General features: G+C 38.6%; 1 protein-coding gene across 2 annotated transcripts in view; it reads left to right on the top strand.

Moving 5' to 3' along the window:
• Window positions 1-8,550: 8,550 nt before the first annotated feature.
• Window positions 8,551-16,636, top strand: part of eif3ea (eukaryotic translation initiation factor 3, subunit E, a) — a 32,683-nt gene continuing 24,597 nt past the window's right edge. Inside the window, exons 1-5 of one of the 2 annotated variants that reach the window (XM_044206705.1) lie at window positions 8,551-8,704; window positions 9,897-10,014; window positions 10,270-10,387; window positions 12,482-12,524; window positions 13,521-13,625. In XM_044206705.1, coding sequence (XP_044062640.1) covers window positions 8,615-8,704; window positions 9,897-10,014; window positions 10,270-10,387; window positions 12,482-12,524; window positions 13,521-13,625 — 474 coding nt within the window. In that variant the 5' untranslated portion in view covers window positions 8,551-8,614. The remainder of the gene's footprint in view (window positions 8,705-9,896; window positions 10,015-10,269; window positions 10,388-12,481; window positions 12,525-13,520; window positions 13,626-16,636) is intronic. The other variant, XM_044206706.1, reaches the window with a different exon arrangement.

The following is a 16,636-nucleotide window of genomic DNA, read 5'->3' as shown; positions in this document are numbered from 1 at the left end:
TGCCTCTGATGGACTCCCTCTCTTGCACCTTTGACCTCACCCATATCCTGAGTGAGAGGCCCTGAGCGGGAAATTATGGCACATCACAATTAGGCTTCCTCACTCTCCTGCTCTTCTCTTTCTTGGCTTGGGTGCCAAGAACAATATTCAGCCCCACGTCAGAGCAGCACCACGCTGGTAATTGATGTTACTCACACAGTATGAAGCTTAGGATGTATTGCTCCCCTGACATCTCGTGTAGTAGCGTGATTGCTTATTGTGGATTGGAGTATTACCACATGTAGTATATTATGTGTTGCTAGATTGGTTTTAATAGCCAGTCTTCCTTTCTCATTAAATTCGAACAAGGATTTAACATCACCATGCATGAGATTACCTCCACAGACTTCAGCACAGGCTGTAGGTGATGGCCACATTCATCGCGAGAAGTGATGGTAATTTAGAATTAGAAAAACACATCCTTACAAGCTTTTGAGACCATAAATTGATTTCCACATGAACACATTCCTGTGCTCCTCCTGGAATTCATCACAGTAAAAAAATTAAAATCATATTGGAGGACTTTACATTTGAGCCTAATCTTACATAACCCTCATGCAGTCTTATTAAAGAGAAAGTTTGATCTCTAAGAGAGTATTTGGCAGTGACGTGACAATTTTGACACCTCTGAGCCAAATATTGAAATTTTTTTCTCTGTTGTATCCAAGAATCACATCATCTTCATCCTAAATTGCGGCAGCTGGTGAAGTTCATTCATTCCAGCAGCATTTTTTGTATTGTTCCAATTTGAAATATAAAGCACTTCTACAACCTCTCAGGGGATCTAAGTTGAGGTTTCACATTCATAGAAGTCATGGCTATTGTTCACTGGTCTTACTTTCTTTCCATTATTTCAAGAGTGGTTTTATTCAGAGGCCTCCACTTATCTACATAAATACACACAATAGCAATTATTAGACATTTCAAATCCACAGAAAGAGGAATATTCAAATCTCATTCCCCATGCAGTGGAAACCTGTAACTAAACAGCATAATCTGGAGTTATCAGATTTCACTTTTCTTTTCTGGTAAGAATCTTCATGACCGCAAATTTGGAGATAGCTCCACGTTCTCTGTAATGTCATGTTTTCCCAAAAAAAATTGCAGAAGAAAAGTGAAGTTATGCATAATGAGACGAGCGAGCATAGGAGCGGAGCTTGTTGAGGAAGGATTAGAGGGGTCAAATATTGATCGCCCCCCCTGTGTCCATTGGGTCGTATATTGCTGATGTGTGCGAGTACAAGTCCCTCCTTGTTTGTGCAGCGGACATGTGTTGCGCAGATGTTCTGCCATGCTTGGTGCCATTGGGTGTTTGCTGGAAGTTTCTATTGTTTTCTGGCCCACAGGCCCAGTCGATAACCTTCATCCCATTGCCATCGAGTGTGACAGTGCTGAAGTCAGCACTGGGCACCGAATCAGGAGTGTGGACCGCTGATTTATAACCTGACACGTACTCGGAGCGAGGTGATGCATATCTAAAAAGTTTACAAAAGAATCATTGAAATTCATATGAGATGCTGGAATTCGGATTCAGAGCAGGGATGCTTGGCTTTGCAACATCCAGCACCGAGTCATTTGTCTTCAGGTCGTATTGATTTATATTTTGACAGATATTAGAATGAGGCCAGTGGTGGGTGTCTTTGGCAGTGTCATCTCATCTCCCTCTCTTGGATTCATTTGTTGACCAAGAAAGCTTTCAGGGAACTGGAGAGCTGAGGTTTTTCATGGAATATTTGGCCCATCACTCCAGCGCCCTTTAAGTTTATCCCATTAAGGCAGAGGAGTATTTTCTGCAAGACAAACACGTAGAATGATGGATAACTGTTTTGCATGCTAAAATGTGTTGGTGTTCCTGAGAGCATCCCAGTATTAAACCTGGGTATCATGTGTGGTCAAAGCCATCACTGCCTACAACTGCTTCATCCTACAAAAACACACACATGCTTTGATTTACAGAGACAGAAATGGTGGATGACTGTTTATATTTACTCCACTTTTATGGGCTTTGTTTAAAGTTTTGATAAGACTTTAGCCCAAACCTCTTCATTCACTTGCCTGGCTGGGTACTATGGGAGTTCCTGGGAACAAATCATTAGTTACATTCACCCTCTTTGTTGGGTTGACAGAGAAGTACCTTGGCAGGAGGAGATTACAAAGTTGCAGAAACATCGCCAAGAAATAGTTATGTTAGAGAGCAGACCACCGTGAACTGCATCTACACAGAGGTTGAATCTGACAAACAACAATCAAAGTGAAGTAGGGCTCACGTTTGCAGTAACTGTGCACAATCGCATAGCCTTCGCCTTAACAAAATAGTTTGACATGTTGGGAAGTACACTTATTGGCTTTATTGCCAATAAGTGTTTATTCATCTAAGAGTTAGATGAGAAGATCGATACCATCTCATATCCATCTCATATCTGTATGCGAAATATGAAGCTGTTATCCAGCAGCTGGTTAACTTAGCTTAGCATAAATATTGGAAACCGGGGGAAACAGCCTACCAGCGCCTCTAAAGCTCACTAACATTTCATATCTTGTTTGGGATTTGTGAGGAAGGGGAGCCCTTGTCCAATGAGGTTGGGGGGTTGGGCATGGGTGGGGTGGTTTCCACAGACCACGCTGTCGACAGTTTTCATATGGACATATTTCTTCAGTAGAAATTAAAACTGTAGACATCATGTTCCATGGATGTGGATTGTCCAGAGTATCAATGGCACTGTTTCTGGAAAGAAATGTTGCTGCTGAATTTTCTAAATATATTTTTTTAAATACTGTACTACAAACTAAATTCTATTCATCTCCATTATACTGGTGAGATTTCAGATATCATGCAGATATCTCAAATTGAATCTAACTATCTCAATGGCCAAATACCACTGGGGAGAATCATTTTCATTTTTATTTGATTGTTTTTTTTGGTAATTTGGGAGAAGTGATCCTTTAAATAAATTTGAGGGGGGAAAAGGTAATCTCTGTGAAGCACTGTGAAGTCCCAAAAAAACCCTAAATATACTCAAATACACTGCCAGTGGCGGACGTTTTTTTTGTTTTTGCGTTGAATTTGTGGTTCATGAAACACTGAAATTCCTGTCCATGCGTAAAAATAGACATATATTTGCATTGAGGTAACCATGTACTTATAGGCTTAGTACAATAAATTGTGTTTTCATTATTAAGCCTACTATCTGTTGCCTTAACGCAGTAAAGCCACTACTACAAATGATTGCTAGTAAGCAGCAAAACTGAAAACTCCCTGTAATAACCCACTTGACATGCAAGACCGAAATATTCTCCAGAGCTGACGATATTTTGACTTTTGCTGAAAATAAAAATGTACCAACAGCTTTGATGGTGCTGGACTCTAATAAAAAACTAAAACTAATGAAATCCTGAGCTCGGCTGCTTTGTTCCCAATGATTTCACTGTATAAACTTAGAATCTGTGTGCAACAGCTTATACCTGTTTGCTCTACATTACAGCATTTAGGTTAATAAAGCTACCCTGAGATCACTGTGACACATCAGAAGACTTAAAAATTACGCCACGTGCGTAAATTGTAAAGTGATGCTACTGTTGTGTGATGGCCACAGCCATTCAATAAAATCAAGGAAAAGGAGCCTACTTTCTACATTTGTTTGGTCAGCATGAGCCAGTGTCTGAAAGCGGATGTTTAAACCCAAAAGCATGAGCGTTCCGACAGGGTGAAATCTGCATGTTAGAAGGCGGAGCTCAGCTTAGGTGGACTCCAGCCCAATTGAACCCCTGCTCGTTTGTTTAATTCGTACAAAAGCTAAAGTGTAAAAACGTCAAGTTGCAGTTTTACAAGGGGTTATGGGCCAGACTATTTCTTGGCCAGGAGCAGTGACTTCCTGCAGGGTCTGCTGGTTGCCTGGCAACCTAACATTGATAACAAGACTTCGAGAAGTCACTGCTTCTGGCCAAGAAATATTCTGGTACATAACCCCTCTTAAAACTGCAACTTGTCATTTTAACACTTCACTTTTTATATGGTAGTGTAAAAACGACTCAAGCTGTTTTCCCTTGTTTCAAGTCTTTATGCTAAGCTAAGCTTCTGCTAGCTCCAGCTTCATATTAACTGTACAGATATGAGAGAGGTATCTATATTCTCATCTAACTCTCAGCAAGAAAGCAAAGAAATATATTTATACATACTAGAAAGTGTCCAGCAGGAAATTTCCTGGATCTATCCCCCTGAATTGCTTTATTGTCTCAATCACCCCTTGCCCATTTTCCCAACTCTCTGCAGTTCATGGGTTTGGCTTTACTTTTCTCCAAAGGGACGGATGAGCAAGCTGGCACTGGACCTTTTAAAAAACACGGGTTGAGCATAGTTCAGGCCCTAATGGTATTCAGTGGCTTGGATTGTTTGTTTTGCAAATTTCAACATGTACACTATCTGAGACTTCTATTAGCAACTGTAAAAACTGATCAAGGGTTAGTTTTGAACAGAAAGATCATAGCACTTACAAAATTAACTAAACACATTGAATATTCTGTAAAGGAGAAAGTCTTTGGACAGTGAATATTCAAAGAGTGAAGTCTGGATTCAACATATTTTTGTGAGTTCAGCATGTTATCAGCAAAATAACATCGGTGTGGTGTTAGGAACGAAAACTGAACAAAATCTAAAGTGGAGAAAGAGAATTCTCCTGCACGTTTTTCCAAACGATTGGCTGGTTGAAACAAGAGAAACCAAAGCAATTTGGCCTTTATATCAGTGTTTAAAACACATGATTTCTTGTCATTTTGGATTTAGCTTGTGGTGTTTAACCTATCTGAGAATACTTACTGGCTTTGCCTGGACCCGTGAAGATTTTTCCCGCTGCTTCCTAATTTAATATTGTGTAATAACAAGTATTATTGCCTGCACATAAAATGCAAGCACACAACTCACATTTCACTGAAAATGGAGGCTATAGAGCATGTGTTTATGTTACATGGAGGAACAATTATTGGGTTATGATCATTTTGCACTAAAATAAGGTCGGAAGAACACATAGAGGTTTTCCTGTTTGGTAAGGGACTGCACGAAAATGATTGGGGTGAACCTTCCTCTAGACTTGTCACAACATGTAATTAACAGTGTTAAATTGGTACAACTTGTTCAAACTTGTACACCAATTTAAACCCTAATATTATATTACATCATATTCTTATACACCAATCTACACATAAATGAAACCCTCATACAGAAACAGAACTGTTGTCCTCTGTATATGGCAAAGTGCACCTTTATGAACCATGGTACATGTAAAAGTTGTTTTTTTTATGTAACTATTTATGTCACTATTAACTATATTGCAAAGGAATGCTGAAATAAAAATGTATTTTAATATGAGAAAAGAAAATATAAGACCCTCCCCTGCTCTACCAAAAAAGTCAGAGTACCCTATCTTCTTCCAAAAAGAAAAACACAATACCTTCCCCCTTTTGTGTTCCCCTCTTCCACCGTAATAATTTTTGTATAGTCCCTAACATTAAAACGTTGTCAAGAAAAGTAAGATGCATACTGTAAGTGTGGTTCCTGAAGGAAAATAGGAGGTTTAATTATCAAATCTCATGATTATGCAACAAACAAAAGTGAAATAGAAATAAGAAATAAGATTTTTTAACATAACCACTAATTTGAATACATAAACATAAATGGATGATACATGGACACATACATGGATTTGGTTGTGTTGTGTGTATTTGCCGTGCCTTTTGAGAACGTTTTACACTACAGCAGACAGAAAACTTGAACACCAACATACTGTATGTCAAAGCAGCCACAGCAACTACACAGTTAACAACACAGAACTAATGCATGAGAACTGCAAGGAAATGAACAGGGAAATACAGTTTTTCTCTTTTTTTTGAGGAAAAGAAACATTTCAAATATTTTTATTACAAGATAAATCAGACGGTGTAGTCCCTCATTCGTCCAGGAGTGTTCTAAAGATAAATCAAACAAGGGCATGTCGACATAACTGACAATTCATAAACCCTCTAGGTTATATAATACATTTGGCACAGAACCTAAATCTGAAATTTTAAATCAATTTACTCACAGTCCACATACAAACACTTCACACGTCTTTGACCATCTTGTGCTAATTCTTTTCTCATTTGTGGTCTGATAAACAAATTCATCAAATTCAGTGTCCCATATTGTTAGTTTTACCAATATCTGTGAATAAAGTTATAAAGTTGTGTGATGTCCTAAATGAAGACCCGCCTTGATGAGAGGACTGACAGATTTAATTTTCATTTTGACAAAAGAGCGTGATGACCTGTAAATGTAATAGACTGGGGACGTTGTTTCGCTTATTGCATTTGAATATTGTCCACTGTACAGCAGGTTAAGTCTTTGAAAATGAAATGTCAAATAGAAGATTTAATTTTCATTTTCATTTTGACACCAGAAGAGCGTGGTGACATGCAAATGTAAATGCAATAGACTGAACGGACAAACCAAACACTGGCTCTAGATAGGGCCATTCGCATTTCGCATTTATATTTAATTTTCAAAATTTGTATTAACATTTGAGTACTGTCCACTGTACAGTGGGGTACATTTTAATTTTAATATGGTCATAGAACGCCCATACGAGTATGTGGAAATTGGCATTTTCATTTTAACTCAAATAACACATGCATATGTGGAAAATGATAACGCTATTGTGGAATTACATTTCCATTACCAAGTTTACATTATCATTTTAATTTAGTCCCTTATACGCTACCATACTATTACTCACATTAGTGAAAACCGTAGTAAAAAACAGAGAAAGTATTTCATTGACCTTATAAATCTAACTTAGCTGCAGCCAAACTGGCTGGAGCTTTAATGTATTAAAATTATATCACTGAATGATCTAATAGACACATTCCCAAATGATACTTGCCAAACTGATGAAATGATTGTATGGTTGACTCGTTTTACTGCATAACCTGCCTTGAAATGAAGCAGATGACACAAAGGAGGCTTCAGTAGAGTAAAAGCTGTGTTTCATTTTTTGTTCATTTTAAGCAAGCTGCCACTGAGCCAGAGCTGACTGTGTCAGAAGCACCCAGTAAAACAGCAACTGGCCATGGTGAGTGGTGTCTGCCTATGACTCATTTCTACCTGCCGTCAGGCGGCAGGGAGAGGTGGGAGTGGAAGAGAGAGAGCCCAGCGGTAACAAGGGAAGAACTGTGTGAGGATACAAGACATGACCGTGTGGTTGTCAAGAAAACAAGGTACTAGTGAAACCTATTAGAGATGGGCCATTTAGTAGCTGATATTGGCTGGGTATGGTCGACACATGGGCACCTTTATGAGGCAGCTGCTGAAGTGTAGGAGGAGAAAGGAGGATAGTTCAGATGCACAGTGAAGACATTCTAACCATGTGGAAAAGTCAAATAATTGGAAAATTTCCGGTTGTTTTCATTCAAATTTAGCAGGCTCGTGAGTGGGGGCTCATAATGACTATATTTGCCCTCAAACAGTGTTAGTCCCATTAAGAAGTCATACATACACAGTCACACACAGGCTTTTTAGGAGAAATATTGGTGGTGTCTGGAGGAAAGCCTATGTTTTCAAATTCAACAAAATGTTCACTTGGATCCCTCTTTATAAATGAAATGTTTCACTGCATCAACACCACAAGGAAATTATGGGAATTTTGAAAGGTTTACAAGTCACAGTCATGCATCCTTCTGAGAAACAAATGAAGCAAAAAAAAAAAAAAGCATAGATATTATACATGAGCAAGAATGAAAGATTATAAATGTTAGTTAAACTAAAGTCCCTTTCTTCCACAACAAGGAGCTGGATAATTGTCATTGTATCAAATGAAAAATAATACATATACTGTATATGGACCTCACATGACTACAGTATGTTACCTAAATTTGACACCCCTGAACTGATAACTCTATTAAAATTAAAATGTTAGCTTGTCATTAAGGAATGAATAAAGTCACCAAGCCATAAGATTATTTAATCCTGCACACTGCAAATGCATGACTGAAACCTGAAAGTGATTTGAAACTATAGAATTTGCTATAAGAGAAAACTGAACAAACAATAAACAAAACTTAACAGTATGAGAATCAGAATCAGAAATACTTTATTGATCCCCGAGGGGAAACTCTTTTGTTACAGCTGCTCACTATCACGTCAGTGGACACAGTATAAGCATATGTTTGGCTGGATGTGGACAGTGGTGCAAGAGCTCATGCAACAGCTCAGAAAAACATAAAAAGAATAAAGTAAAACAGGTTTTCTATCTATCTATCTATCTATCTATCTATCTATCTATCTATCTATCTATCTATCTATCTATCTATCTATCTATCTATCTATCTATCTATCTATCTCTTATACATTAACTGCCAAAATAGTGCCCTATTATAATTACTTCATATTGTATACATAATTATATTAGTATACAGTACGGACTTGTGATGTATTTCATAACAGCCTTTTTACATACTTCCTATTGAGGATGCTGAGAATGTCGCTGATTGGTCAGTCCCTCTGTACAAAGCTGAAACATGCTTCCACTTCCCTTTCCCCGGAGCAAAGATGGCGGAATACGACCTCACTACCAAAATTGCCCATTTTTTAGACCGTCATCTCGTTTTTCCTCTGCTGGAGTTCCTGTCTGTCAAAGAGGTACGGACTATATTAACACAAACACTTCGGTACATTTTTTCATTATTTCAAGAAACTATTTACGGCTTTTAAACAGTTGTAAAAACCGTGTACGATACGGAGTTGGTCACATTTTCTGCAGATGTGTAAAGTAGCCATACTTAACCGGAGTGGAGCCGGAAATATAACGTCCAGCCTTCAAATTAAAAGCAGAAAAACACGTCACCTTTGATAAAATCGGGGTGGACAGAACAAAAGAAATTGCAGAACAACGTATAAGCGATTAGATTGATGTATGTAGTGAAAATATAATTAATACTACGAACAATTACGATATGGAATGTTACGCACCATATCATGACATTATGACAACTAAAGATTTCAATTGATTATAACATTTGAAAATAAAGTATCGGAAGTCCTGCTTTTGATTGTGGGTAACTTTACACTGGTTAAGCTAGCCACGCGCTTTCAGAAACAGGCGGTTGTAGGAGTGCGCGTTTCCTTTACTTGGCGTAGTAGGTTGTACGCAGTTGTTGGGCGGTGCTCTCATACACGTTAGCATTCTGCAGCTCAGCGATGTTGCCGCCCAGTGGAGATAGACTGGGCAATGAAACAGTCATAACTGGGCTCTCTCAGGCTATGCTAACCCTTGGAAGCTGACAAGTGATTCATTAGCTATAATAACACCAAAGATTGGAATGCATTTGTAGGAAGTATCGCTTAACAGCTGGGAAATATGTATTAACAATGTTCACAACACTTATCACAATTATTAGGGCCAGCAGACCCCTCCACGTTCGCTTAAAGTAACGTTAGCATTAGCTTACCTCTTGGTTAAATTAGAAAGCTAATATAAACATGAATTAACGTTACTTTTAAGTTGTCTGTAACTGTTAACTTACGTGTAGTTGGCTAGCAAAGACCGTCATTTTTGTTATTGGTTGAACGTCGTTATCGTAACACGAACAATAGCCAGCATGCCATTCGGTACAAATTAGGCTCAGATAATTCATATGACCATGAGAGGGTGGGGTATGAATAGAAGGGGCAATACTCATCATCCATTAAATACGTTTGCCTTGTAAAAGTTAATAAATTGGAAACATAATGTATTAGTCTTTGTAGCTTTGTCATAACCTTGTGGTTAGATAATATTGTACAAAAACATCCCCCTCACCTCTGTTTTTCTGTAATTGGCTCTGTTTCTTAGATCTACAATGAGCAGGAGCTGCTTAATGGAAAACTGGAGCTCCTCAGTGACACAAACATGGTGGACTTTGCCATGGATGTGCACAGAAGCCTTTTTTCTGAAAAGGAAATTCCCCATAGTAAGTGTTGAGTTGATGCTTGGTGGATACACACTCCTCATCCATGTTTCTCCAGCAATAACACACCAAGGAAGATATTGATATTGCTCGATAGAAATCATTAAGGGTTACTGGGCTACACAACTCACTCCATTCAGAATTGATTTAGCAATGAACTTTGTTTTACAGCGTTTTCAGTGCTGGGGCGCAGACCATGTACGTGTTGGTTTATGGTGTTGCAGTTGCTAATGACTTTCTTTATCCTCCCTGTGTCAGCTCTAAGGGAGAAGAGGACAGAGGTTGTGGCCCAGCTAAAGCAGCTGCAGTCAGAGACAGAACCCATTGTGAAAATGTTTGAGGACCCAGAGACAACAAGGCAGATGCAGTCCACCAGGTAAAGCCTGTTATTTTTTTAATTAGGAGTAGTATCTTTCCTCCTTATTTAATTACTATCCTAAATGATTAGCCTTAGTGAGGTTGTGAAATGTATTGCTAGTCTTACTTGCCATGATTCTAGGATTAGTAAAACCTGTTATTTGAAACAGTACACGGCACAGCAGCATTGCAAAGGGATTTTGTAGAGACCATGGAACTTCATTTTGAATAAAAAATGTATTTAGCCTTTTCAGGGCTTTCGCTGAGCGAAGTCAGCAAAGACAGAAGTAAAAAGACATATGCAAGATGTTGTGGTTAACTTTATTAAGACTGTTTTGTCGTCTACAGTGATTAAAATAGTTTGGTCATATTCAGTCTTTATCCTTTCCTTTGTTTCTTGGCGAGAGTGTGTACAGTTAATCAAAAGCATTTTCCATTTTCATCTCTTTTCAGTTTGTACTGTTTTATTATATTGTTTTTGTTGGGCTGTAGACATTTGTATATTTAAGACACAGATTTGTAGGAACTGTTATGTGAGATTTGAAGCCTGATAATAGTAATATTGACTTAGTGCATGGTTATGTTATTGTTAGTTTCCTGTCAGTATGCAGTAAAGAGGAAATCTTTCTTTTGGATGAAGAATTATGTTTCTCTTAAGTTATACATTATTTTTTTCTCATACCATTTTAGATTTGTAAAACAATAGGAAACTCATCTGGGGTCAATGAAGAATTTGCTCTAAAGCCAAAGGACATGTAACAGCTTTATTCCACCATTATGGTCTAAATAATGCTAGATGCAGTTGCTTGTTTTGAACATTATTTCTGGATTAGAGGATCATCCAATGCTGGAAATGAGAAATGGGTTGATATTTGAACCCCAATGTCCTGTATTTCAGGGTTAATACACACAGATCCGCAAAGCATTTACAGGGTAATATAACCTATTGGTCTTAGTACTTTTATTGAACAGTTAGCTAATAGGCCTATATGCTTTACCAGGCTTTATTTGGACAACTACTGAAGCCAAAAACCAAGCCCAGCTATTATAGTAAATCATGTTAGTACCATATTTATAAACAATCTGCCATTATTAGACACACTCTGTGGATTATGACCATTAGAGTGATCTATGATTTTTTTCTTTTTTTTTTTTTTTCTTATTTGTTAAAGCAATGAAAACCACTTTTGGGTTTTTGAGTCAATGTGCTGCTCATGGCTCCTTGACTTTTTCAGTGCAGAAGGTGGCAGTAATGCTGTGCAGACTTTTTCATGAACAGATGCCACTTGTTTGACATCTCAGCAGCTGACTCTCTCCTTATCTCATAACAAGTGCAAAGCAAAACATAAGATATTTAGATATTTTGTTAAGACATTGTGCAGATAATAATCTGTAGCCCTTTTTGTGCCTGTGCAGAGGGATACATCTATAGTGTTGTGACATATGGTTTAAAAAGTTTTTTTTTTTTTTTTTTTTTTTTTTACTGACATGGAGGGTATTGGCTCAGATAAATCATCAGGATCTGTGTTCCTGTAATGCACAACAGGCTGACATTCCACACTACAGGGAAGTCACCCAGGAGCTTCTATAAGCCATCCTTCATTAGCCTCAAAGCAGAGACAACCTGTCCTGAAGCAGTGAAGAATCCTGCCTCAGCCTAAATGAAATTCACTTAACATTCACATTATAGAAGTGAACATACCCTAGAAACAAATAATTTCAATGTGGTGTCCACATAGGTTACAGGCAAGTTAGAAAATGCAGTTTGGATACAACAGTTTAGAAGAGCCAGTGCATTCCTTTTTATTTTGACAGTCATAGAGACTCAAAGGCTGTGTTGAGAAATCAGTATTCACTTTCCTCACCAGACATAATTTGTTAGACATGGCTAGCATAGATTTGTAGTAGCCAAACCAAATGTAATAAACAGTCCATCACACTGTTTTAAAAGTGAAATGGTCTTCATTTATGTACAGCTCTTGATTTAGACCAGAAGTGGAAAAATATACCTGAATGGGACTCCAAACACCATGATGTCAGCCAAACGACGACTCAAGTTAAATGGCCTCTAACTACAGGAACTGTCTTGCTTATTTTTTATTTTTTTTTGCAGAGATGGACGTATGCTCTTTGACTATTTGGCAGAAAAACATAACGTAAGTTGGCCTGATTTGCTGACATCTCACTTCTTTACTGCATTTCCTATGGCTCTTGTGTGAACCCATGGTTGTTTTAGGGGCGAAGTGGGAGTGGCAGCAGGGAAATGCAGAATTACTTCCCAAAACCCTTAACTCATTTTCGGGGTTTGTATGGCTTGCACAAATTCTGTGGACATTTACATTCTGTGGTGAATTGTTAAGAATAAACGGAGTAGCTCGGGACTCGTGGATGGAGCCGCAAGAATGCCGGAGGTTCTATATTTACCGTGATGTTTGGCTTCTTACCCTCCCCTCCATCTGTCCCCTCCCACTCCGGTATCCTGCTGACCTGCATGCTGTCCTCAGTGCACCTCCACACAGCCCAGGCTCAGTGCCCCTCAGCATGCTGTGGGAAAGGCTTGGGCGGCCCAGAGCATGCACTGTCTGTCACAGTTATGCTGAATCTTAGTGAATGGCCTGACGTCAGTGCGCACTACTGTGAGATACGGGGACAATATATATATATGCATTTCTAATTTTGTTTACATGACCACTTCTTGGCAGATTTGTTACAAAAGTTAAATATTCTCTTGCCAAATACCACTGATATGATATAGCAGTGTTTACTCTATATTCATTTAGCAGTGGTGTGCCACCACAGCAGGAAAAATTATGTTACTGCTACAAATAGATATGAAATTAAAGTTAGTGTGCTTTCTAAATTGCACACTAACTTTAATTTCATATTTATTTCATCGTAAGTAAGTGATCTAAAATATATTTGGTTTAGGCCAGATGTTTGAGAAATAATATTTTTATCATGATTACAACACCTTAACCATGAAACACCAATAGATATGACACAAAACTGGGAATTCCTTAGGCATCACAGCTGCATAAGATTACAGAGCAAGTACAATGTTTGATTTGAAAATATACCTAAGTATTGTTTGACTTGGTCTGACAATGCTTCACATTTTCTCTGTTAGTGATACACTCATATTTCTCTTGAAGTTTCGTCAGGAGTACTTGGACACGCTGTACAGATATGCAAAGTTCCAGTATGAGTGTGGAAACTACTCTGGTGCGGCAGAATACCTCTACTTCTTCCGTGTCTTGGTAAGTTTTCAGCTTTTGTCATTGACATTCAACACCAGTTAACATTAATAGTGATGTTTGCTGATAACTGTACACCTTACCTCACTTAACAGAGTGTCTGTAGTATTTTACTGTCCTCATTTATATACTGGCTTAAGGCATTTCTCTGACATATTAAAATTGAACATTGCATTATGTTTGCCAGATTGCTTTAATTCCTCAAAAGGCTAATGCTTGCACAGAAGAGGAAAAGAACACTTAGGAGTAATTGAATGTGAAAATCTTACGTCATTGCCTATTCAATTCCCTGCACGTCTTTTGTATTAGGAGGAGACTGCTGCTCTAAGACTTGAGTAGGATATTTTACTTGGCCAAGTGATCAGTGGCGGACTGCATAATCTGTCTGTAGTCTTCTCACGGGGCAAGCCTCAGTAGACAGCTTATTGATTTGAGTGCTGTGGCCAGAGAGTCCCTTGTCACGACTTCTGAGCTTATGGTATGCTTAAGTTATACAAGGCTTCTCTTAACATCAAGAGGGTTACACACATTTTGCAAGGTGTTTCAGAGAGGCAGTGCACGTATGATGGGGGTGAGGCAATATAAAATGTCCTTTAGTAAGGACAGTCTTCATTAGGCTGCTCTTTCTTTCCTGAATTTAAAATTACCTGTAGGAAATAGACAAATGTATACAATACAAAGAGTTTGATTAAATAGTTTTCAAGATAAATGTTTTTAAAAACAGGAAGATAATTACAGTTCACAGAGAGTACTGGCAATATTCTTGTATTTCCTCTATAAACCAAGAGAGACTTGTTGCCTGGGTTCTGGCATTTGAAGCTGCTCTCCCTTTGCCCTCAGAAATGAGTGAAGGATGAACTAGGCAGTGAATGGGCTAGGTGCTGTTCAACTGCAAGGACTGCTGCTTTATAAAACTTAAACCTTTCAGTGGCCTTGGTCAAAAGCTAAGTTTGAGTCACTGTAGTGTTTTGTCACATTAGATAATATGATGTTTTCATTTTGAGAAAGGTGCCACACTTCTCCCCTCTTCTTTTTTTTTTTTTTTTTTTTTAGATTCTTGAACAAGTGATCCTTGAATGTTTGACTGTTAAGCTTTACCTTCTGTACTAGGCTAGTCTTTGAATACAAAAGAAGAGGTAGACTAGTACAGGTTGCTGCATCCTTGCAGTAATCAGTATTTTTAGAGAGGTTGAAATTTCCAGAGTAGTGGACATGTCAAGAAACAACTACTGGTTAGGTTTAAGGTGCCTTCACACTAGAAGTTTTTAGCAGCTGCTGATCTGCTGTTTACTAGATTCCATGGCTCATTTCCAGTCGCTTTGTAGCACTGTGTGCCCCTGCAAGAGATGTGACATATTGAGGATTCAGTTAGCGGCACAGATATTTAGAATTGCCAGCTCTGCAACAGTTTTTAAGCTTGTGTAATATCCAATGAAAAGTTACTGTGGTACTCGATGGAGTGAGCTGGAGGAAACACAAAAGCAGAAACAACACCAGCAATAAGCCATGAAGCAGAGGTTGTGTGGCACCTATTATTAAGTAATGCATATATATTTATAGAAAAAGTAAAACCTTTTTTTCCCTACCAATGGTACTTGGAATTGGGGAGAGAAATCAAGTACCTGGACTTTCAAATATTGACACACAACCACAGAGTTCTATACTATAAAGTTGCCAAGTGGTGTGAGCTATACAGCAACTATGACACCTGTATCCAAGGTGATTCCATCATTAGCTATGCAAGCAGCAGCACCTGGGAGGCATCAATTGTTGCCTACTCTGAAGCTGCCTTCAAAGTTGCATGTAGGGCATCGTCAAGCTTGTAGCCACTCCCCTGTTTCCAGTGGAAATTTAGCTCTATTTTGACTAATTTTGGTGTTATCTTGCATCAAGTGTTAGTAAGTTCAACTCAACTGAATGTCCTATAATGACCAGTGGAACCAGCTTGCATAGTCAGTGGTTTCCAAGTGTCACTCACTTGTCCTCTTGCTTTTGTTTGTCTTTGGTTCAGCATCTAGCTTTGCGGTAAAGCAAGGACTCATACCAAAGCCAGTCCTGAAAGAATGGGCAAGAATAAGATCAACATTTTGACTATTCATTAGAGCGAAAAACATTAAGACCATCTTTTGTTCCTATTCTAATTGGCATTTGATACTGCACTGCGTTGCCTCTTGTCTTTCGGATGTCATTGGCTCTGGCTAATCATGCATATTCACTATGCTGGAGTGTCCCCTCCTGAAAAACTTGGCAGTGACTCTGAGCGATGATGAACCTTCTTCGCTATAAACAACCCTCTTAACCCAAAGCAGTTGGGTATTTCATTTGATGGGTTTTTCACTGATCTGCTCAAATCTGTAGAAGGAAGAGCTACATCCGAGACAAGATGACGGGTAATTCACCCAAGCTTTCCACTTCCACTCCCTACCAAAAAAAAAGCATCAAGAAAAGTCTTCAAAAGCTTGCAACGGATGTGTCCCACTGTTCCAACAACAGTTGTTTATGGCTTTGCAACTCAGTCTGAATAAACCAAAATTGCTTTAATTGAGGTATGTTGTTCGAAGTCCAGCATAATTTTTTTTCTTTTTACCCCTCAAATTGTTAGACCCCTCATTTTTAAGTTCCAGCCAGAACTTACAGTTACAGAGTTACAGGCTCTGTAACTAGATATCTGTTGCTTACTCTTGACAATGCAAGAGGCTTTTTAGATGGGAAAAGGTAGAAATGGATTTCATTAGGTGGAGTCTGTATACTGGTTTCCCCCTCCCTTCTTTTCTGTGTTTTGTGGACCTCCCATCATCACAGGCCCCTCTTCTGTTTCTCCCTCCCCCGTATGGGAGAGGTGAGGCTCCATAAAGTCATTTAACGTGGGAAACCCAGTCAATTAAATGAAGGAAGCCAGCCTTGCAAAATCCATGCCTCAGGTCTTGTTACAGTGTGGCCAAGCCCGAAAAGAGCAACTTATTCATATCATCACTTAATGCAGGGATTGAATGTTAAGAATAAAGATTGAGTAT

Source organism: Siniperca chuatsi, linkage group LG9 (assembly GCF_020085105.1).
Source record: "Siniperca chuatsi isolate FFG_IHB_CAS linkage group LG9, ASM2008510v1, whole genome shotgun sequence".
In the NCBI taxonomy this organism is placed as follows: domain Eukaryota; kingdom Metazoa; phylum Chordata; class Actinopteri; order Centrarchiformes; family Sinipercidae; genus Siniperca; species Siniperca chuatsi.
The sequence above is the reverse complement of the archived record's forward strand: the minus strand, read 5'-3'. Positions and strand labels throughout refer to the sequence as shown.